Source organism: Phoca vitulina, unplaced genomic scaffold, assembly GCF_004348235.1.
Source record: "Phoca vitulina isolate PV1807 unplaced genomic scaffold, GSC_HSeal_1.0 scaffold10, whole genome shotgun sequence".
In the NCBI taxonomy this organism is placed as follows: Eukaryota; Metazoa; Chordata; class Mammalia; order Carnivora; family Phocidae; genus Phoca; species Phoca vitulina.
The window spans coordinates 7,251,191-7,274,600 of record NW_022589713.1 but is presented as its reverse complement, the minus strand read 5'-3'; the positions used below and the strand labels follow the sequence as shown (position 1 = coordinate 7,274,600).

The following is a 23,410-nucleotide window of genomic DNA, read 5'->3' as shown; positions in this document are numbered from 1 at the left end:
ACTGAGGTGACAGTGAGGGACCTGATGCTGTAATTGTGCACAGCACTTACACGTGTGAGGGGCAGCCTGTTGAGAGTATTTTAGGTGGCTGGGGGAGCAACAGCAAAGGAAGGAAGTACCCCAGCGTCTTGAGGAAATGTTGAGTAATGCAGGACAATGTGGGTCTGGGGTGCATGCGAGTGAGAAGTGGAACTGTAGAAACTGAGTGGATTGCAGCGGGTTCTGTGTCTGATCCGCTGCTAAGCGTTTTACATACTTCGTCTCCGTTATTCTGACAAAAATCTCAAAAGGAAGGTGGTATTAGCCCATTTTTCAGGGGAAGAATCTGAGGCCCAGAGAGGCTCATTAGGTCAGAAGGACTCAAAGGACCATGGAGTCAGCAAATGGCGCTACCTGAATTGAGTCACATCTTGCTCTTACCCTGAGCGTGGGCTGTTACTGGTACGGGTCGAGCCGTCGCATCCGTGTGTGTGTGACGAGCTCTGCAGACGCTGCTCTCATGACCCTGAATCTGTGCTCCTTGAGGACAGGGACCATTCATCCTTGTGTTTTCTCAGGCTTCCTAGCATCTTGTCTTCCCCCAAATAGATATTCTAATAGCAGGTGTTCAGTAACTTTGCTGACATCTTTCCATCACTCATCACACAAAAGTTTACATTAGAACTATTTGCCAGGTACCTTAACTGAAAATAATTGCCAGGGCAGATGACTGGCACTGCCTGAGGTTGGTTGGTTGGTTGGTTTTTAGATTTTACTTATTTGAGAGGGAAAGAGAGAGAGAGGGAACATACCAGTGGGGGGGAGGAGGAAGGGCAGAGGGAGAGACAGAAGCAGGCTTCCCGCTGAGCAGGGAGCCTGATGCAGGGCTCCATCCCAGGACCCGGGGATCATGACCTGAGCCGAAGGCAGATGCTTAACCGACTGAGCCACCCAGGTGCCCCCTGCCTAAGTTTTGTACAGTTTTCTCAGTGTCCTCCTGTTCCCTTCCAGGGCTCATATGTACACATCCCACTAGACAAAAAAGAAATATATCAGTAATTGTCTATAATGGCAACAAAAATTGGAGATTGATAAGCTGCTCAGATCATGCAGGTGTGCAACAAAATGTAGGAATCACTACCTGTGTTGACTTTATCCTATGATTAGGTCTTGTCTTTTAAAACCTTGGAGGAGATTTGGATATTCGGAATACAAAGTAACTACAACTTCTAGAAGGGACTTGCCCCTAGCTTTTTTTTTTTTTTTCTTCCTTAAGAGGCAAATTTGAACACCTGAAACGTTACTAATTATTTCTGCACAGGGTAGCAAGTTGGATTGTCAGGGTATACAAATGCATATTTTTGGGAGAGTATAATAAAAAAAGAATCAGCGCAAAGAAAAGTGGTGACCTAAATGCAAGTGTGTGAGAAAGACCCAATGATGGAAAGTGGCAGAAGCTGAGAGAGAAAACAGGCTCTTATTTCAAGAGTATAAAAGCAAAATGCAACTTTGTGCAGAGTGCAGAGTTTTTGTTTTGTTTTGTTTTTTAAATAAGTCACATCAAGCATGGAATTCTCCAAGTCTCAAGGCTTTTGCCCTTTTTTGTAGCCATTATGAACACAGTACAGTTAGTCTTCCCTGGGAGATAGTCTTTGCTCATGCAAGCACCTTAGAATTAGTTACTGTTAGGAAGGGTAAGTGCCTAACATGGGCAAACATATACAAAAAACTAAGGAAAGGGGATGTACTGAGGCATAGAGCTTGGAATTTTACTAAGAAAATGGAAGAGTATAGAATTTGTTTAGCGGTATGTGTGTGTTTTTGTTATGCTGTCACTAAGTATTTTCTTTTCCCTTGTGGGAAAAATAGTGCTTGAATTTACTGTGTCTGTGGAACAGGGGTGGAGGTGGTCCAGTAGAGGAAGTTGGTGTATAACATGTTTGCATTTCCAGCTATTTGCCTCACACCTAATGAGACCTGCCCTCTTTATTGTTTTGTCATTTGGCAGTAAATATGCATACACCTCACACAGTCCTGTTGGAAGCCAGTGGAACATTTTTCTCCTCAAAGCACTTGAGGATCCTAGCAAGATCATTTTTTTAAAAATTTAATATTTAATGATGCCATATATAGAAAACCAAGCTTGCTAAGAAATAACATTTTCCTTACGGAAGAAGTATGACTAGATAATATGTAATATGATGTGAAATTATTACCATGTCAAATTTTAAACAATGAAAAGTTTTCAAGAGTCAAAACTTACTCTGGAGGGTACGCCCACATCAAATGCTTCTATTAAGACTTCAGGTCAGTTGACACTTTTTTTTTTTACTTTAGCAAGTTCCAAACTGGAAAAACAAGGGTGTTGCCAGTGGAGGTTGAGGTGAATTGAAAGGTGGGTGGGATGCCACCAGCGCAAGCCAGCATGAAGATGCTGTGGTTAGTGCATTTCATGGATGTGAAATGCAACCCCACCCCTGCAAACAAGGGTTTCAAAATGCATTTTCTGCTTTTCAGGATGAATCTTCAAGTCATGAATGTAACCAGCGCACAATCCTTCTTTATGGAGTGGGCAAAGAGCGTGACGAAGCGAGGCATCAGTTGAAGAAGATTACCAAAGATATTTTGAAAATCCTAAATAAGAAGAGCACCACAGAGACGGGGGGTAAAGAACCTCAATGCATTTGCTCCCATTGTGCTGTCTTTTGCCCTTCCTCTTAGCACGGTCTTTATCAAAGTCATACATGACACTGTCACCAGAGTGTTTCCTCTCCTGAATGACTGTCATATTGAAATATGAATAAGCATATTGAAATTTTAAGGCCTTGGTTCTATTTATAGTAATCCTTATATTAAAATATCGTGTTCTATAGATAGATAGAGGTAATTTTAATTTTCTACTCTTTTGTTTTTATTCTTCCCAAATTTTCTACAGTAGGCATAAAGAAGTACTGAAGAAGGAGTTGGAAAACCCTTAGTCTGGAAAAGTTCCATTTCTTCAATTCTTTACCATCTTTTTTTTTAAGCTTGTAGTTTGCTCTGTGTACTCACATTTGCACGATAATTGAAAATCATGGTAGTGTAGTTGCTGATCTTGTCTTACTTTATTCAGAAGAATAATTATAATAGGTAGTGGTGGCTACCCATAACACCAAATGATTTCGACTAAAAAAGAAAATTGGGTCTTTGTTCTATAATGCCTTCTTTACTTGGAATAGTCTTTTCCCGTGCTCTTGACATAGATTTTTTACAGTGAAGCTATGCCTTTATATTATGTCACCACATTGCATAATTGGAATTCTTTAATTATCCACTTCACATTTGCCTAATTACTCCTTATTAAGGATTGTTTATTTTATCAGGCAGTCATAAGATTTAAAATATGATATCATTATATATACTTCACTACCATTACTGGTGTTTATTTCTTTATTGTGTAAACAATCAAAGAAAAAAAAAGTTTGGATTTTCTCTATGCAAACAGTGTTCTTCCTACACATGGCATAAACCACTCTAGGAACCCTGCTTTGTTGGCCAGTGCAAAATACATATGTTTTTATGAACCTCTTCACAGGGCCTCCAGTATTTAGTCTTTAACCAGGTGATTTACTTAGAGATTGCCCACACTAGATCTTTCCTAGAGAAAGTACAGAGAGAACTAATACAAATGGCTCTGTGTCCTCTCCATCATTGGGGGAGCACATGCAGAAACAAGGTACAAGGGCAATATGCTTTTGAGTGTGAATGTGGTGTTGCAGGTGTCTGATGTCTGAGGCAGCTGTCTTTAGAACATAATGAAAGAATTACTTCAGGTGATTTACAACAGTTCCCTGACTCCTCTCCCTTCCATGGCCACTGAAGGACCTTGTACCACACTGGCGCCATGAGGGAGCAACCAAGAGTTGTGGACGGGAAATGAAACCTTGTTGTTGTTGGCCTGTCATTCTTGAGCTTGGTTTTAAAAAAACAAAACAAAACAAAACAAAAACCCAGAAACAAAGAACCCGCTCTAAGAAAAACTGTTGATCCTCTTGTTTTGCTCTTTTTCTCTGTTAGAGAAAAGAGGAAATGGATTGCATGTAGAAGGTTGAATTTAGAAGCACTATAACTAGCTAGCAAAGAGATTTGAAACTTCTTTTTGTTCACTTGGAATCGGATGGCCACTGTCTTCTTTAGAAGGGTCAGGGAAACATATTTCATCAAAATTAATTTTAGAGAGTCTTTCCCGATCTTATGGAATTTTGGGATTTGGAAGGCTTAGAGGGGTCAGAAAGGGAAGGAAACAGTGTGGTGTCCTTTTTTGTTGAGCCTACGTCCTTCCTTCGCAATGAGTATTTAATGCCAGACTATATACAGTCTGTCCTGTCTCTGTGCCAGTCTCTTAAATAGGCAGTTCTTGCTTATGATCTCACAAAGAGAAAATCATTGTTGTTTCATGCTGCTTTTTGAGATATCAACAGTGAAACCATCACCGTGGAGATATATTTGCAATGGGGATTTTTGTCTTTCCCTCATTTTATTTTATTTTTTACTTTTTAAAGATTTATTTATTTTGGAGAGAGTGTGCATGAGCAGGGGGAAGGGCAGAGGGAGAGAAACTCAAGCAGACTGCACCCTGAGTGGGAAGCCCACCCAGGGGCTTGATCCCACAACCCCGAGATCGTGACCTGAGCCGAAACCAAGAGTCGGATGCTCAGCCGACTGAGTCATCCAGGTGCTCCTGTCTTTCCCTCATTTTAGATAAAATTCCTCCTTCAGAAATATGTTAATTTAGGCTGTCGTGAGCTGTCTTCTGATAAATAGTCAAAGTTTGAGTCACTACTTAAAACCTAGTATGCTCGCCAGAAGCTAGCTAGCTGTACTTCTGATTAATGGTGATTTGCCCACTGTTTCAGCAAAGAGGAGGACTGGTAAGGAAGGGAAACAGAGCTTGTGTTAGTGTGTCTTTGATTTCTGGCTACATATAAAAGTATGGTTTTGAGGAACTCATTAGAAGTGTTTTCACATCAGCCAGACCTTATGTAGGAGTTCAAATGACACTTCCCAGTTGAGCATGGTCAGTCTTCATTTTCCATTTACATTGGCCAGTCATCTTTGGTTGTCACTGTTTTTTTTTAAACATTAATGAAGTTTACCATGACAATAAAGTCCAAAATTTCCAGGATTTAAAGATTTTTTTTTTTAAAAGGGAAACCAAAATTAAGCAAGAAAAGAGCAATAAAATGTATTATGAAAGCAAATTCACATAAAACAGATGAGGAAAATCCATGATTACGACTACATTGTTATTTATGTAAATACCATGAAAATAAAATAGTCCATTGAGAACCACCACTAATTTCTTAAATTTTTTAAAAAGTGAATGTCACTTGCCAAGACTCCAATTGTATGAGGTTTTAAGAAGTTAGCTACATGTAAGTAAAATAGAGCCTATTTAGCATAAACCAAAAAAAATGCATTTGTGAATTCTCATGCAGGCTGTACTTCCTCAAATGTGTTATTTTTTGCTTGTTTATTTGTTTTGGCCCCAGGAAGGACTGATTAAATATGTTAACTTCACTTTTACAACATTTTGTACCCAAGACCATTGATGTGAGTTTTCAGCCTTGGGATCAATGATGTTAGCTCATGAAATATTCAAAACTTGGATATTTTAAGCATGCTTATTACATGTGAGCAGCTAAAAAGAAGGCAAACGACCACACTTAATTTGAGAATAGATATTGAAAATCAAGTAGGTTGGGGTGCCTGGGTGGCTCAGTTGGTTAAGCGTCTGCCTTTGGCTCAGGTCATGTTCCCGGGGTCCTGGGATCGAGCCCCACGTTGGGCTCCCTGCTCGGCAGGAAGCCTGCTTGTCCCTCTCCCACTCCCCCTGCTTGTGTTTCCTCTCTTGCTGTGTCTCTCTCTGTCAAATAAATAAATGAAATCTTAAAAAAAAAAAATCAAGTAGGTTTAATGAACTTCTGAGTTCTTACTCTTTGCATTAGATTTGGTGTTAACACAAGGGGCACAGTCTTGTACCTTCTGTTACTTATCATCTCTGAATTCTATGTACTCTCCTATCAAGGTTTGTTTGCTTTAGGAAATAAAACACCCTGGTGTGTGCACACTGCACCTATAAACTACACTTGCTTGTATTTGAAAGAAAATCTCTTCTAATGTTATTTTCTAAAACCATTACGTTTGCCTTCAGCAAGATCTTTTTGCATTCAGTGAAATATTTGTGTCTTTAATAGAAAAAAAAAATCTGTAAAGTGACCTTTGTTCTCTGAAAGTAAACTTTCCCAAATAAGAAGACGTGAGTGATGAAGCTCCTGTCTCAGTAACCTTAGACTACTTAGAATCAGAGCGTTAGAAATGATCTTACAGATCATGTAATCCGACCTTTCTGGGTTTTTTTAGATTTGTCTTTATAAATGCATATATTTAAAGATATTTAAGACCAGATCTGATTCATTTTGAATTGTTGAGAAGAACAAGAATCCTCCTGGGAGAAGTAGTGTTTATAATATTTTTTTTCTGGAATTTTCTTTAAACTTCTTTATGCTAAATTGATAAATGTGGCACTTTCCCATTATGTGGAGCGATTTAATCCTTGCTACCCCTAAAAAACTTTAAAATTGGGTAAACTTCCTTTTTTACATATTAAACTGTTTGGGAGAAATATCATGGTGAATGTCCTAACAAGATGCCAGTGAAGTTTCTATTCTGTCAGTGTGACCCTGGGTGATTATTTTTTTCCCCTTTCATTTTTATCATTGTATTTTAAGAGTTAGTGAGAAATGTTTATAGAGGTACTTCCCATTAATAGTCAAAATCTGGAAACTGCTCACTAGAATGAATAAATAAATGGTGGTATATCACACGTTAGTATACTATCCATGAATGGGAATTACTTAAATTTTAGAACAAGTTAAAATTGCCTCAACAGTGTGGATCAATTCTCAGAAGCATATAGTTGAGTGAAAGCTGCCGGATGTGAAAAGTATCTCTCCTTGTTTCCAAAGTGGGCAATACTCATCCAAGCCTTTATAGGTCAGGATCTTGATTCCCTGGGGCAGAGAGGTGACTAGAAGGAGCCCGAGGGGGTATCTAGTTTTCTGGTATGTGATTTTGTGATCTGAGTCTCATTACATGACTTTACTTTGTAGAAATTCATAGTTTGTGCACTTCTCCATATATGTTATAGTTCAATAGAAAGTACCCCCTGAAAAAGTCAAGAGCTTCTATTAAATGGAAAGTAATGTATCCACTGTCTATTTAGTTGGAGATGAAGGACCAAAAGCCAGGAAGAACAAACAGGAAGCATTTCCGACACTAGAGACTATGTTCACAAAACTTCAGCTCCTTTCATATTTTGATCAGCATCAAGTGACGTCTCAGGTAGCTGTTTAAAGCTATGTGTTATGCATTTGGGATATTCATATTTACTTCAAAATTTCTTTCATGCAGTATATGTTTTTGGCCTTATTTGGTTGTATAGATATGTTTTTAAAACATATTTGGAATCATCTCAAACTATTGAGTAGTTCAGTTTGAAGCGTCAGGTTGCCTTCTTCAGAGAAATTAATTTTTATCACAAATAATTTTGCCTTATGATAATAGTCAACACTGTGTCAGATACTCCCTAATGCAATAGTTATGTTATTACATTTTGGTCCTACATTGCTATGGGAAGGGAGAAATCTGTTGATGACTAAAATAAAATACTATCTAAATGAGCAAAAACCAGATCTGTGTTGTTTTACAAATCCACTGATTCTCAGATAGATGTTATCTGGAAATTAATTAGCATTTGTAGTTGTTCTACCATTACGATAGGTTAAGATCTTAATGACCACTTGGCTTATTTCTTCAAATTATAGTTGTAGTAAGAAAGTTGTTGGATTTGTATATAGTTTTGGTTTCTTTGGAAATATGTTTTAACTTTTTTCTAAGTAGAATATATAAATTCAAATTTCTTGCTTAAAAAATTAAATTAATTTTGAATATTGATTTTACGGTTGTTTTCAATTTTGTTTGTTTTTGGTTGCCCAGATCTCTAACAATGTGCTGGAACAAATCACAAGCTTTGCTTCAGGAACATCCTATCATCTCCCTTTGGCTCATCATATTCAGCTTATCTTTGATCTTATGGAGCCAGCGCTAAACATCAATGGACTAATTGACTTCGCAATACAGGTGTCAAAGAGACCTTGCTTCTCTCAATTTTAGGAAAGCAAACCTGCTAGGCATCATATAATTTAAAATGAGCAACAACCCAGTGCATTTTTTGAATAATAGAGACATTCTGAATCAATAGTATTCAAGTAGTATTTTAATTGTAGCCATGTTCATAATCTTCATAATAATTATAATTATTCAAAATAATTATAATTGGTGCAAAAATATATAATAGTTATTTAAAAATGTGAGGGTTTTGAGGATTTATTTTTGTCTTTTCTAAGAAAAGGTGAAAGTTTATTATTTATTGTAGAGTATATTTTAGGTTAAGAGCAAAAAATAAATAAAACCTTATAATTTCATTTGTCCCATTAAATGTCTTATAAACTACTTGAGTTCATTTATTATCTTGCTTTTAGTGAATAGACATAAAACTCATTTTCTATTTCTTATTGGAGGTGTTTTGTTAATAACAAGAAAATAATGATAACTTCTGTTTTCTTGAAAAGAAAGGAAAAGAGAGGAAAACGTGAGAGGTGGGGATATTCTCTGAAATCATCTGGTCTAGAACTTTGGGCTGCCATCAAGTTTTGGTAGCTGTTTCAGTGTTGGATACTTTCTGATTGTATGTATCATGATGTCTAGACAGAGGCAAAACTGTAGAATTTGGTAAAGGATTAAAAATAAAAACCAGTTTAATTCATTGGGGCTTGTTTTCTCACACTGTAGTTGTATATGCATATGGTCCTGGGACAGATAATGGGTGAGATAAAATGGTACGGGAACGACTCAGTGTATCTGTGGCTTGTGAAAACAAATGTTTTTCCTGTTCCTTTTGGCAGCTACGTTTTTATTCAATCTTTTCTTCCACTGTAGCTGCTAAATGAACTGAGTGTTGTGGAAGCCGAACTGCTCCTGAAATCCTCCAGCCTGGCAGGAAGTTATACAACGGGACTGTGTGTGTGCATCGTGGCTGTTCTCAGGCGGTACCATACCTGTCTCATCCTCAATCCTGAGCAGACGGCCCAGGTGTTTGAAGGGTTGGTATATAAAATATCATGACTGTTTTCCACATGTGGTCTATGTATAATGGTTTTAAGAGGAAAAATAGGACAGGTGTTTGTTTCAATTTGAAAGATAGAATTAAAGACTACTTTTGCCGGAAAACATTTAACAGAGAAGAAGATGTAAGCAGGAAAAGTATGTTCTCTAAATAGAGGGGCCTTCCTTGCCTGCCCCTAATTTCTATGAGCGTAAGCCTGTCATTTACAACACTGTATCATTTGCTACCCTGAACCGTGGCTTATGATGAATGATGAATATGTCACAGCTGCTTCATTGATGTAATTCCAGTTTATAGTCAAGACGAAATGAGCTTTGCACACATTGTTATTTTCCTATTTGCTTCTTCAATTTCATTTCTTTTAGAAACTAAATACGTCTTGACAAAAGTTAATCTAGAACAAATGACTTTCTTGTGTCTTAGTCTGTTTTTTGGTTTGTTTGAACTGTAGGGTGAAGTTTTCTTTGCCTGTCACTCATGAAGTTGGACCAAGTCCTAACATCATCCCCATTAAAGGCTGAGGTTACAGGGCCGAGAGAAATGTAGTGACAGAACACCTGTATGGAGCTCCTTTTTGTCTACTGCAGACTTCTTTCTCTAGGGCTTTATATATATTAAAACAAAAACAAAAACAACACCTCTTTTTCTGACATTTTCCTTCCTGGATTTAAAAGAAACATGGGGTTCTGTGGTTCCACAATACTTTTTTTCTGTAATCTAGCGCATGCAATCAATTTATTATCTATTCTGGGGTGCCACCCATTTAGCAGAAGCTTTTTGGGGGAAAAGGAAATGCTACCACATTAATAGTACACACAAACTATTAAATGAAATCTTAAACATTCCAGATATTTTTAAAAGGTTGAAAATAAACATTTTAGAATTCAGGAAATATAGGACCACCTAATAGCCCTCAACTACCCTATAAAATTGCATAATTAGTACCATTTACAAATCATGAAACTGAGACTCAGGCCTTTTAAATGAAGTGTTTGTTGAAGTGATCTACTTAACATTGCATAGCTAATAAATCTCCCAGATTGCTAAAAGTCCTTCTACGTAAGAGCACATTCATGCACCTTGATTTATACTGTGCTTTCTAAACACATGTGTTTGGAAACCCATCAGTTAGTCATAAAGTGAATATTATAGGTTTTGACAGATTTTTTTTTGTTATTTTGAAATTTATTTTAGTATCATTTATTTTGACATTTTAAATGTATTATCTATTAAGTGTTCATAAAATCATATTTGATATTATATTTTTATTTTGTACTGAATGCATATACTGGATCTCAGTGTAAAATGTTTTTCTTATCTCTAACAAGTGAAAAAAAATCAAGGAAACACTGCTATGGTATGGATGCCTACCAAGCTCTCAATAAATGTTTGTTTACTTTAATCACAACATAATTCCTTGCTTTTTAGAGTATGTGTGGAGTTTTTGTTAGTATATTTAACAGATCGAATCCTCTACTTTGCTTCTTAATTGCAGGATACTTTTACTGTAACTGACAGCTTTTATCAGCTGTCTGGTGGCTCTGTCTGCTGATATCATTTTACAGGGCTTGGGATGCAACATTGTCATTTCTTTATTGTCTTGTCATTTCCACCTCTGGTATTTGTGATTGTAGTGTCCTTCTTGGCCTTGACAGCCTAGGCTCTCCCTGGTTTCCCCGACCCCCTTAATAATGGAGAGAGCTGAGGATTGGGAGTCGGGAGACCTCCGCTCTCCTCTAGGTTGTGCTATTAGTTAGCTTTTTGCCTTTGGGCAAGTTATTTCACCTGTCTGAGCCTCAGCTCTTCCTTTTTTAAATGAGGAAGGTGAATCAGATGATTTTAAAAGCCCTTTTCAGCTTTAATAATCTGAGTCATCGATGACACTATTGTGATATTACTGAACCCTATAACAGAATACAAGATGGTAATAGTGGAATCAGAGTTACAAATAGGTGGATGGACCACCAGTGTTTTCTTGTGTGTTATATGAAGCTTTTTGTTGAATAAACTGTGGCCAAAGGGACCATCCTTCCGTTATGGGGAAAAGGGCACATAAATGGAACAGTAACAGTACTTCTTTTTTGAAAGACTTCTAGAGAATGTCATTAAAAAAAAGGTGGGGGGTTAATTTCTTACATAAGGTAAAGTAAAATTTGTGTCTGGTTTGGATAAACAAGGAGAATATGACCTCAAATCATGAATTCATCAAGTTTTTGCCAGGACCAGCTCATGGTCCTGAAAATGAATTTCCCAGATTTACTGATTTAGAGACTTGCTCTTTTCCAAAGGAGTGGACTTAAGAATCTTTGCAAATGGCCTGAATTTATGAATCTTTTTACTGAAGAGAGATTCTCTACGACAGAGTTCCTTGTGTTCTAGTCACAGTAAATTCATTGATGGATTCCTCCATAAGTACCTTCTGTATTCATTTCTTGTTGTTAATGGTATTACCCAAGTCTTTTTAGAAGTCATCTAGTTTTTCAATATCCTAATAGAAAAATGATATTTTATACAATTATGTACTATTGCCATAATCATTAGTATCAAAAACCTGATACCTTTTTTCTTACCCAGGTAATACACCCACATAGTCTCACTCTAAAGGATTCAAATAATAAGATATATATTAGCAAAATATGCATCTCATTTCTTCACGTATTTTTCCCCCTCAGGTTATGTGGTGTGGTAAAGCATGTTGTGAACCCCTCAGAATGTTCCTCCCCCGAGAGATGCATCTTAGCCTACCTCTACGATCTCTATGTGTCATGTAGCCACCTCAGAAGTAAATTTGGAGACCTCTTCAGGTGGGTAGAAGAAAATCAACAGGAATAGGTTTATGCCTATATTTGGAAGTGACCCAACTGATATTGTCATACTTTTTAATAATGAAAATTAATCATAATTATATCTGCCAGAATTCATATTGAATTGTTTTTCATTGTCACTTTAACCTCCTATTACCGGTTACTCTGCATGTTTAGCTATGATTGCAATTCTGAGATAAACTTGAAAGGAAATATTCTGTACTTTGCACTTGCTAGTACCTCACTTGAAACATTGTTTCACTGCTGTTTGAATGCTTACTTTCTCACCGCCTTTGCTTCTCTGCTTCCTTGACCATCCTGTTTCAGATGGTGTCCCTGAGTGGGTGTCATTCTCTGCATCTTAGCCTTGCTATTACTACCCAAGTACACAGGTGCTAGAAAACACATACTTACTTAATGTTATTTTGAGGAAATTTTGATTATTAATTGTAGGTGGGGTTATGAAAGGGACGATAATAGCTGCATATTAAATTTGTCATCTAGAAGGAGCTAAGGAAAGAATTAGGGTTCTTTGTTCTTAAATTCCGTGAGCTTTGTCATCCAGGTTTGTGTAGAATGTGACTGCTCATCATTGCTTTGTCACCACCACCATCTCTTGGTTAGACCATTGCAGAGTCCTGACTGATTTCTCTGCTCGCACCCCTGACTCTCTTTAGCATAGTGTCAGCATACCTACTAAAGTCATCCTTTAAAACAAGCATAACTTGAAGATTTCTAGTGGCTTCTTATTTACACAGAATAAAATTCAAAGTCCTAACCTAGCCTTCAGGATCCACTGAACGCAATCTACTCTTTTCCCTCTTCCCCACTGTGTACGCCATGCTCACCACATGGACCTCCTTACTGGTCTTCACACACACTAAGCACACTCCCATCTTGGGACTTTGGCACTTGCTGCTCCCATTCATGTAATCCTTCCCTTCTCTTACTAACATGTTCATCCCCACAGTACATTTATGCTCTACCCCCCTTCCCCCTACTCTCTGTCATTCTCTGAACCTTAGCACTTGCCACCACTGGGTGAATTATATATGTATTTATGGTCTGGCTTCCTCCTGGAATGTAAGCTTCGTGAAAGGAGGAGCTTTCATTTTCTTCACTGGCATATCCTGGTACCTTGAAGAGCGTTTGGCTCCCAGCAGGCACTGCAGAAAACCTGCTGAATGAGAGCTACATCCGGGAGGGGAAAATCATGATATTTTCAATGGTATCAATAGGGAAAAAAATGGGAGAGTATGTCATCGTGAAATGAGCTAGGTTTCCCAATAATCCCTTGTAGAACATTTGAGTGGGTCTTAGGAAACATCTTTCCACAGAAATGATGTAATAATACCATACATTCTTACTTTACAGACAGCTTTCATTTTCAGTTTTAGGTTTTCAGAGAGCTTTCTCATACATGATTTGGTTCTTGAAACCAAATAGTGAACTTCCTGAGAAAGCCCCAATAGCCTGTTTGACCCCTAGTGCTCCCGCCGGGTAGTGCAAGTGTGTTCAGTAAGAGAATTCAAGTAATGTACCCGGGGCGTGTGGAGGCTCAGGAGACCAACAGTGAGCTGAGGGTCAGTACGGTGTCACATCACAGGGAGGGGCCCTGGCTCACGCTTGCTCGATTAAAGATCTGGCAGACCAGCACAGCTCTCTGGAAACCCTGAAGTCAGGCATTATTTGTTGATCGGGATTAAGAAGGACAGTCAAACAAAAGCTAGCGACTCAGAGAGATTTCTATTATTATGCTAATAAAACAGTTCTAATAACTAGATCTGAAGGAGCATCTCTGAAGTTGTGTGAGAGGACCGCTGGGGGGAAGTACATCTTGCACTGATTGGGCGGCAGCTGTGTACCAGGCACTGTGCTGGGTGCTTTCCATCAAGATCTTTAATCCTCCCCACAACCTCAGGAAGTAGAAATGACTGTTCCTGGCAAGAAGTGATTGTTTCTCATCATAAGCTAATAAATGGTGAAGCCTAGATTTGCACATAAGTCATTTTGGCCTAAAAGCATGTGTTGCTTTTATTACTCTGTCAGGTTTTTTCAGGTACAGGCAATTTCAGACACAAAATGTCTCAGTTGTTTCCTTAATTCCATATATGTCTGCAGCAGAGAGTGGTGAGAATTTGAGAGTGACCTAGAAAGCAGCCAGTGTTTTATTAAAGCATGGAAGGGCTCGTCTGGAAAGAGTGTAATAAATGAAATAGGAAGCCTAGAAATGAAGAGTAAGGAGACTTCACCACGAGGCACAGATTTCAGAAAAATTATGCAATGCAGGCTGGAGGTAGCCGAGAGTCAACTCAAGAGAAGTCTCTAGGCTGAAAGAAAACTGGGGGCTGACTCTTAAAAAAATTAAAGAGAGGAAAGCAGAATTCTTTTGGTTTCTAAGACAGACACGAATAGATTGATAGAATTAAGTAGGAAAAGAGGTAATGCTTTACTATTTGCCAAAGTCCGTTTCAATAAAATGACACTCAGTGAATGGAGAGGTGGAGGGAACCAGCAAAAGAACAAAGCTGGTTTTTGTTTCATTTTTTACTGAGAAAGTGAAACACATTAAGAACTATTACTAAGTGAGAATGAATGAAAAGTTGAGTAGAAAGGTTGACAAGGGTTAAGGCAGGAAAACGGGAGACGTTTAAAAGCCCTGGGGGCTGTGAAATGTTCATCCTTTTGAACTGGTCATCCAGATTGCACGCTTGCACCCTTCAGGGACAGCCGACACCTTTTTATATAAGGTGTCTGCCGAGAAAGAACGGAGAAGGCTGTAATTACTGTCATTTAGTGGGTTTCTTTAGTCCTGTCTGCCAGACCAGTATTTCCTAGACTGTTAGAAGTTGGAATGAAAACCTCCTATTGGGACTCTTCTCTAGGAATACATTAGAGTTATGTATTTCCATAGAGTTGCTGCCATTGAACCTGTCCTTAAAGGAAATAGCCTTCTAGTTATTCTAGTTTTGTTGTTTTTTTTTTTTAACTTTTCTCCTTGTAACCTCAGTAGTGCCTGTTCAAAAGTTAAGCAAACCATATATAATAATGTGATGCCTGCAAATTCTAACTTGCGATGGGATCCAGACTTCATGATGGATTTTATTGAGAATCCTTCAGCTCGTAGCATCAATTACTCAATGCTGGGCAAGATCCTTAGTGACAATGCGGCCAATCGCTACAGCTTCGTCTGTAATACGCTCATGAATGTATGTATGGGCCACCAGGATGCTGGAAGGTGAGCTGGGTTACCCTGGAATTCACTTCGAACAACCTAGTCATTGCCTTGGTGTTACTTTTAAACTAATGTCATTAGTAATTGCCTGGGCTGACGTTTGGATGTTGTTTGCTTTTTGTTCCCCCCATTTATTCCTGAATTGATCTCTGCTTTATACAGTGATTTCCTTAGCCTGACAGGCTATCCTGGCTGAATGCTCTGGCATGAGATGCTTTAGATATAAACTATAGGTTGTCTGTCCACTTAAAAAAAATAATAAAAACCCAAATGAAAATCACCTATATCAGAGGCACCTGGGTGGCTCAGTGGGCTTGGCCTCTGACTTGATTTCAGCTCAGGTCATGATCTCAGGGTTGTGGGATCGAGCCCTGCATCGGGTCCGTGCTCAGCGTTGAGCCTGCTTAAGAATCTCTCCCTCCCTCTCTCTCTGCCCCTCCCCCTGCTTCTGCTCGCTCTTTCTCTTTAAATAAATAAATAAATAAATAAAATCTAAAAAAACAAAAAACAAAACCCTATTTTAAAACACTGTTTTTTGACCTACCTAAATTATACAGTGTCTTTAATTTTTTTGATGCCCCTAAAAATGTAAGTTTGTAAGGTTTGTTCTCAGAACAAAATATGTTAATTGGCATCTGTACTGATTTTGCTCAGCAACATTAAATATTTGAAGCCACTTACTTTTATCTTTGGTTCCAGGTTCTACTAGGTTATATAACAAGTGGGTATTTAATAAATCTTTGTATTTTAGAAATGAATGACTTGTTTGATGGTAGTGAGGTATGTGCTCATTAAGTATATTACATGTGCCTGTTTCTCTCCTGTTACTTTCTACTATGTGCTTTTTCCTCTTCCCAGGATTAACGACATTGCCAATTTCTCCTCGGAGCTGACAGCTTGCTGCACTGTTCTTAGTTCAGAATGGCTGGGAGTTCTGAAGGCTCTTTGTTGTTCTTCAAATCATGTGTGGGGGTTTAATGATGTACTTTGCACTGTAGATGTAAGTTTTCTTTTTTGCTTAAAAACTCATCTGTGCAATGAAATATTTAGTTAGTAATTCTTTTTAATTGACTTAACCCTTACCTGAAATATAAAATATTTTTCTTTCTCTGCCCAAAAGCAATAAAGGAGAATGCGGTTGTCAAGGATTACATAAATGAAAAAAAAAAATTGGAATAAATACAATAGCTTAATCTACAGCAGAGATGCCAAGAGTTTCCCTCTTTTTAGCTGAGATTTTTTTATATAATATGTTCTCTTCAGAGCTGTCGGTTCATATTGTTTACCCAAGTGCCTTGGACTCCTCGTGGTACAAGACAAAATTTGCCTAAAGCAGTTTACATTTACATTTTGAAGAGAACCACTTTGTTTTGTAAGGCTCAAGGTGCCTTCTAGGAACATAGCTTTCACTGTGTTGCTTAAGAATGTCCAGGCCCAGATTCATTGGCATGTTCAGTCTTTCTTGGTGATTGTGTCTGGAAGTTGATGAAGAGATACCTGGTCTATATCAGCGATTTCCTTCGCATGTCCTGTAGCATCTATGATGTGTAAAGTTTTTTAAAAATCTGTCATGAGTCTCTGTTTTTCCTATCACTTCTTGGAGTGATCTTGTTATATGTTGGTGTGTCTTCTGTGTAGAAGACATTTATATATTTTTACAAACCTCCTTCCGCCTTCCAGTTAGAGGTTTACTTTCTAGTTCTGGTATCTCAGGTAACTCATATCTGTTACCCACTTTTCCAGACAGAAGAAATCCCAATTTTTATCTTTAACATAATTCCTTAACCTCTTGGTTGTTTTCTGTTATACTTTATCTCTGCTTTGTTCCTTCATCTGCAAAATCGGGATTAATAATAGTATGAGCCTCATGGTGGTATGCTATTAAATGAGGTGATTTTTGTAAATCACTAACCATAGTTATTGGCATATAGTACAACTTAATATGAAGTCTGCTGTTATGATTGTTTTTGTTATTGTTCTCTTCCAAAGTCTTGTTTGGTCTGTGTAGGTAGAGGTTTTATCCTGAATGAATTGATTTTCCTTCTCTTCTTTTTTTCACAATCTCTCACTCCTCTCTCTTTCACTCTCTTTCAAGTTTAGGAGTCAGTTGGAAATTTTCAGAGTTGTTTTTAAAACTAATTATGTTATAGGATCATTCATATTTATCCCTGAAAAGAACTCTAAAACATTAATAAGGCTTAGAACTTCCTTGTTTTTCCTTTGCTCCCTAATGATCTTACCCTTAAATAACAGATGATGTTGTATTCTGCCAAAAAGTTTTATTTATGCTACACCTTTTAGGAATTTCTTGATTTTGTTTTTGTTTTGTTCAATAACATGGACTCTGGGTAAAACTCAGTATCTCCTGATAGCATTGGGATGTAGGTAAACCTCATTTTTCATCTTATAAAGTAGAAATAGTCCTTAGAAGATAATAAGTCTGACGTGTTACCATTTCACTCTATTGGGTCATTTTGGGATTTGAGATCTTACTGGTGTTGCCTACATTCTCTTAGATATTAAGCTTAGATATTACCTGAAAGGGTGTTAGGTATTAAAACATGTCAATGTTTTTCTTGAAGGTGAGTGACCTTTCATTCCATGATTCATTAGCTACTTTCATTGCTATTCTGATAGCACGACAGTGTTTCTCCCTGGAGGACGTCGTGCAGCACGTCGCACTTCCCTCGCTCCTGGCAGCAGGTACGGCACGTCCAGAGTGGCCCTTGTTACTTGATGGCTGTCTTGGGGTGGTTTCTAGCTATTACAAACAGTAAACATACTATTAAAGCGTCCCCGCGTTGGGCCGTGGTGTGGTGTTGAGGTAAAGATTGTAGAATTGTCAGTGATGTTCTACACAAAATCAAATGGATCCCTATGGAAAAGGTTGTTTTTAAGGAAGCCCTCTGGTTTCCTGAAAAAGCATAGCTTCGTGCCTTACTTCTTACCGTAAGGAGCATTTGTATTTAAATTATTCCAGAAAAGTTAGCTTAATAGAAAACCTGAAGACATGTCCTTGAATAAATTAGCAAACGTGCTTTTAAAATCTTTCCTAGCTTGTGGAGATGCAGATGCTGAGCCGGGGGCGAGGATGACATGCCGACTTCTGCTTCATCTCTTCCGAGCTCCCCAGGCCTGCTTATTACCTCAAGCAACTGGTGAGCTGAAAGCTGAAAAACCCCTGGTGACATTTTCGTCTGGAGGTATAGATGCTAAAATGACCAAGTAGGCTGTCCGTTCTGTCATTTCCTTCCTGGTACTGGTGAGCTTGCTGTGCAGCTGAGGAGCAAGTGTAGTAATGCCCTTGAGAGCGCTCTCAGCACCTTTTATTTATGCAGTATCAGGATGGATTGAGAAACTCAAATCAGGAGTTAATAAACCATGGAAATACTTTTGCTCTTAGGCCAAGCCCTGCTGGTGGGCAGCTTGATCCTCTCACATACTATGTATGTTTGTTATGAACCATATCATAGCAGCTTAGGGCAATGATGATTCATTTATTCTTTTACTAAGGTAAAGGAATAAGGTAAGAATTCTAGGGGTGTGATTGAAGTGTGTTTCTAAAAATCATTTCCATACAAGGGTGTGTGTGTGTGTGTGTGTGTGTGTGTGTGTCAGCATATGTAGATGAAAGTTCCTGTTTTTTTGGTACATCTCTTTAAGGAGCAAAGACATTGTTTTAATAATTAAAAAGAAAAGGTTAAGAAAGGAATACTGACGGTGTTTCTTAGTGAATCCATGAAGCATCGATTAAAGCTAACTGATGGCAGTTAAGGACCCACAGTCTAACAGTGAAAGGCTCTGCTGATTGTAAATGGTTAGAAGAGATCGTTAATGGTGGTAATGAGACCATTTGCTGTTGTTCTCATAGGCAAACCTTTCCCTGGAATAAGATCATCTTGTGATAGACACCTCTTAGCCGCTGCTCACAACAGCATTGAAGTGGGAGCCGTGTTTGCTGTCTTAAAAGCAATTATGATGCTTGGTAAGATTATCCTGGCACTAAACTTGGTTATTCACCAGAAACAGAGGAAAAATAATTTGTATTTAGGTTCAACTCTAATTCATATTACTAGAAACATGGTTTGGTTTGGTTTGGTTTGGTTTTCCTGGCAAAATTAGTTGGCTTTCTCCAAGTCCAAGATCAGTTGGACTTGAGATGTCTGCTCCTTACCTACAAATTCTGGGGGAATTTAAATATAAGAGGTTTTTGTTTTTGTTTTTGTTTTTGTTTTTTTTGATGGCATTTTAACTACAGGATATTTCATTTTGATATAATACAGATTCTCAGACCCACAGGGTGGTTTTGTTTTTATTTGTTGGCATAAATCACACTTTGTGATGGACACAGATGACATGGTGATCTAACCAAAGGTTTAAATTTCATGTCATATATTAGGAGCAGGACATCAGAAAACCTGGGTTTTAACCTTAGTGTTTCTACTTCAGTTGTGACCCTTAACAAGTATATAAACTTCTGCCTTGGGGTTTTCATGAATCAGGTAATAATTGCAATGATGTTGATATTATTGATAAATCAATATTAGATATCAGAATTTTTAAAAATTTAATCCATAATGTCCAAGACATCCTTTATACTCCTATTGGCATATGTACTCCTGGAGTAGTAGTACTGCATTTTTTATTCATTGATGGTGTAATGCTTTAAGACATTTTGATTCTATAAATTGTTCAGGATTTGAATGAGTAGGAAGTCTTGAGTCCACACTGCCTAATTCCAACTGTGGGAACCCTCTTTTGGCCTTGACTAAATAAAAGTTCTCTCATGTTCTGAAGGAGCTCTCTTTGATTAGAATAGAAACTATTGAGTAGATAGGAAATGTTTTAGAGGAGTCTTAAAGAACATTATACTTTATATACCTGTTTGAATGTTATTTGGTGACAATAAAGGATAACAGGATTTTCACTAAAAAAATTATTAAAAGTTCACCTTAAGAAAAGAATATATACACACACATACATATATTTACATGTGGTTTCTAATTTTTGCAGTAGTTTAAGATTAAAGGTTGGAGAAAACATATGTATACATATATATATAATATCAAAGGGATGCCCTTGGAAATGCCCATGAGTTTATAGTAAAAGGGAAAGGTAGAGCCATGTGGATGGTCATAGCCTCTCTTCTGAGCTTAGGAGCTTGTATTATTATACCACCAACATTAAATGCTCATTTCAGTAAATAAAATTTCTCTTCTCTGATGATGTTTGAAAAGAAAATGGCTGGTCAATCTACTTAAATAAATGTAGAGATCATGAAGTCAGAGACTTGCTTTTTTTTTTTTTTTAAACTGTGGTACCTCTAGTGCCCATCAGAAAAACTAGAAAGTAGGTTTTGAAACAGTAGCTATTCAACAAACTACTGTTTGAATTGTGACTACAGAAGGGGATAGACATTTAATGGCAGAAAGCAAGATGAGTGCCATCTAGACACTTACCCCTTCATTTGGAGGACTGTTCCAGTTCCAACTAAAATTTGCCAGCCTCTTTAAAGAGTCACATAATTGCATTTTAATATCCATGTGTAATAACCAGTTCATTTATCTTTGGTTGGCTTTCCTCGATCTTTGTAATTCACGTCAGTTCTCGGTAGATAGAGAATGCTTCGAGTCTGAGAAGTCAGGACCGGGTCATTTGGAGGTCAGCAGAGCCTTGGACTGGGCAGTCGCTGGACACTCTTCTGCAGTTACGGAAGGTGCTGGCCCCGTCTCCTGTACCTTCCCTGTCATCCTAACACCTAAACTAAATGGGAAGCTGAGGATTTCCTAGGCAGAGGTGTTTGTGTCTCTGATTTTGTTTTTATGGAAGTTTTAATTTCTCTACCTTACCCTGTCCTTACCAATGTTCTCTCAAGTCCTGTCCACCAGCATCTATTTTGAGTTTGGGAGCTAAAACTGTTCTTTAGAAATTGGTTTTTAATTTATGTAGTAGTTTTACCTTAAGGTGTAGAAATAGTTCTTTGTATCCCCAGAGGTGGGAGAAAGTATGCTAAATTTTGGTACATATCTTTCAGCTCCCAAGGAGCTCTGCTTAATTAAATGAACTTGTGAGTGAAGTGAAATTGGCACTTTTTCTATTGTGTGTTTTAATGAGGAATTTATGATACTATAAGATATTGATGATTTGAAAAGCATTGTTTATTCCTCCCCTCCTCTTATATTCACTAAGCCATTCTGATTTTTCAAATTTTTCAAAACCTTTTCTTGGTTGACCTGTGGGTTTTAAAAGGCTTTTTTCACTAATACGGGCTTAGTTTTACTCATAGTGGGTAGTGAGGGGCCTCATTTAAACTCATTTGTTGGTTCCAAGAAATTTTCTTGTTCAAGGCTTATAAACCTGTGGGTAAACAGGCAAAAGTTTAGAGGCTCTGTTGTCATTTGGTAGTCTTTATTATCAATTCTCTCACTTTAAAATATGATAGTGATTTGTCTTTCACAGCTGGAGAGGATTTCTTATTTCCAACTATTCAGACATTCTGCTCCATTTTGTCCCCAAGAACTTGATTACGAGGGAAACCCTTTCCTTAGTTTCATTTGACTCAGTATATTAGAGGTTGATCTGGTGAGGTTTTCTAATTTGGATGTTTACAGAGAGGAAAGTGAGAGACTTGGGTTATTCAATGAGTGCCCTATGTTTTAGGGCTTCCTTAGTATGCATTGCCCTTTTCCATTCCCAGGGAAATAAATCTCTCTTGTCAAGAAGTTGATAGTAAGGTGGGCTAAGGCAAAACTTTTCTCTTGACCTATGGATAGAAAATAAGTCATTGTAAGAGAAGAAATGGAAAAGGGACATCTAGAAGGGTGAGTAACCCATTTTTTCCTTGTCTATAAGTGAAATGAATTTGAATATTGAATACATTTGTGCTTGAAATATTGGTGAAAACAATGTTCTCTGATTATTAAGTATGATTCATAATGGCCTTTCCAAGTTCAGTGAACACATACTTAATTCTGTAAACGAAATAAGGAATAAGTTTTGAATATGCTTCTTTTTCCATGTCCAGTGAAACTTCTCTGGGTTCTTGCAATTATTCTCTTGATCTGTTCTCTCTCTTGCTGAACAACAATCTATGCCATAATGATGCCATTCACGTATTTTAAGTCCCTGAAGACTTGCTTCATTTACTTCTCAAGGATTTGGCAATATTTTGAACTTCTGTGATTTTGCTTTTGTGGTTCTATTATTTAGGAGATGCCAAAATTGGCAATAACAATGTCAGCTCTTTAAAGAATGATGACTTCACCATGAGGGGTTTACGACGTGATGGGAATGCCGATGATATCTGGACTGCCTCACAAAATTCAAAATCCTGTGGGAAAAGCATTTCCATAGAAACTGCCAATTTAAGAGAATATGCTAGATATGTACTGAGGACTATCTGTCAACAGGTATTTTTCAGATTTAATTTGCCTTTAACTTCACTGTATAATTGTCCTTATGAGAGAAATGCTCACTGTTGTAGGAAACTTGCACATTGGGGGTCCTTTTCTTCCTGCTAACTTTATTTGGAAATAAATTTGAATTTGTTGAAAAGTTGCAATAATAATAAAGAACTCCAGTGTATATGCCCTTTATGTAGATTCACCAGTTGTTTACATTTTGCCACATTGCTTTATGATTCTATTTGTATGTGAATGTGGATGCATATACTTTTTAATTTTTTGCTGAAGCTTTTGAGAGTAGATGGCATACATTATGAATCTTTACTTTTTAATACCTTAGTGTTTACTTATTAATATAACCAAATGCAGTTACCAAAAAACAAGAAATTTAGCCTTGGTACAGTAATTTTTTCTCACCTGCAGGCCATATTCAATTTTGTCAGTTGTCCCATAATGTTAGTTTTGTCTGAAATTTCCCATAGATTAGCTTCAGATGATGCAATCTTGGCCAAGATGCTACAGAAGTAATGTTGTGTTCTAGGGTAGTCACACCTGAAGGCACATCATGTGCATCTGCACCTCAGATCGTTTTGATCAAGGTGTCTCCATTGTATGGTTTCAAGATCTCGCTGCTGTGTAGTTACCATTTTTTCCCCTTGCAATCAGTAAACGGTCATTGGGAGACATTTTGAGACAACACAGATATCTTGCTCTTCACCAAACTCCACCACCCATATAGCATTCATTTTGATTCTTGTCCAAA

At 37.6% G+C, this 23,410-nt stretch overlaps 2 protein-coding genes across 7 annotated transcripts in view; one reads left to right on the top strand and one right to left on the bottom strand.

Moving 5' to 3' along the window:
- MED12L (mediator complex subunit 12L) overlaps positions 1–23,410 on the top strand; it is a 319,084-nt gene that overhangs the window by 240,724 nt on the left and 54,950 nt on the right. For all 6 annotated transcript variants that reach the window (XM_032408437.1, XM_032408435.1, XM_032408434.1 and 3 more), the window contains 11 exons: positions 2,497–2,644; positions 7,244–7,362; positions 8,017–8,160; positions 9,019–9,182; positions 11,878–12,009; positions 15,020–15,247; positions 16,103–16,244; positions 17,827–17,947; positions 18,301–18,402; positions 19,116–19,229; positions 22,454–22,653. In XM_032408437.1, the coding sequence (XP_032264328.1) occupies positions 2,497–2,644; positions 7,244–7,362; positions 8,017–8,160; positions 9,019–9,182; positions 11,878–12,009; positions 15,020–15,247; positions 16,103–16,244; positions 17,827–17,947; positions 18,301–18,402; positions 19,116–19,229; positions 22,454–22,653 (1,614 nt within the window). The remainder of the gene's footprint in view (positions 1–2,496; positions 2,645–7,243; positions 7,363–8,016; positions 8,161–9,018; positions 9,183–11,877; positions 12,010–15,019; positions 15,248–16,102; positions 16,245–17,826; positions 17,948–18,300; positions 18,403–19,115; positions 19,230–22,453; positions 22,654–23,410) is intronic.
- P2RY12 (purinergic receptor P2Y12) overlaps positions 1–23,410 on the bottom strand; it is a 44,444-nt gene that overhangs the window by 9,748 nt on the left and 11,286 nt on the right. The gene's annotated exons all lie outside the window — the stretch shown is intronic.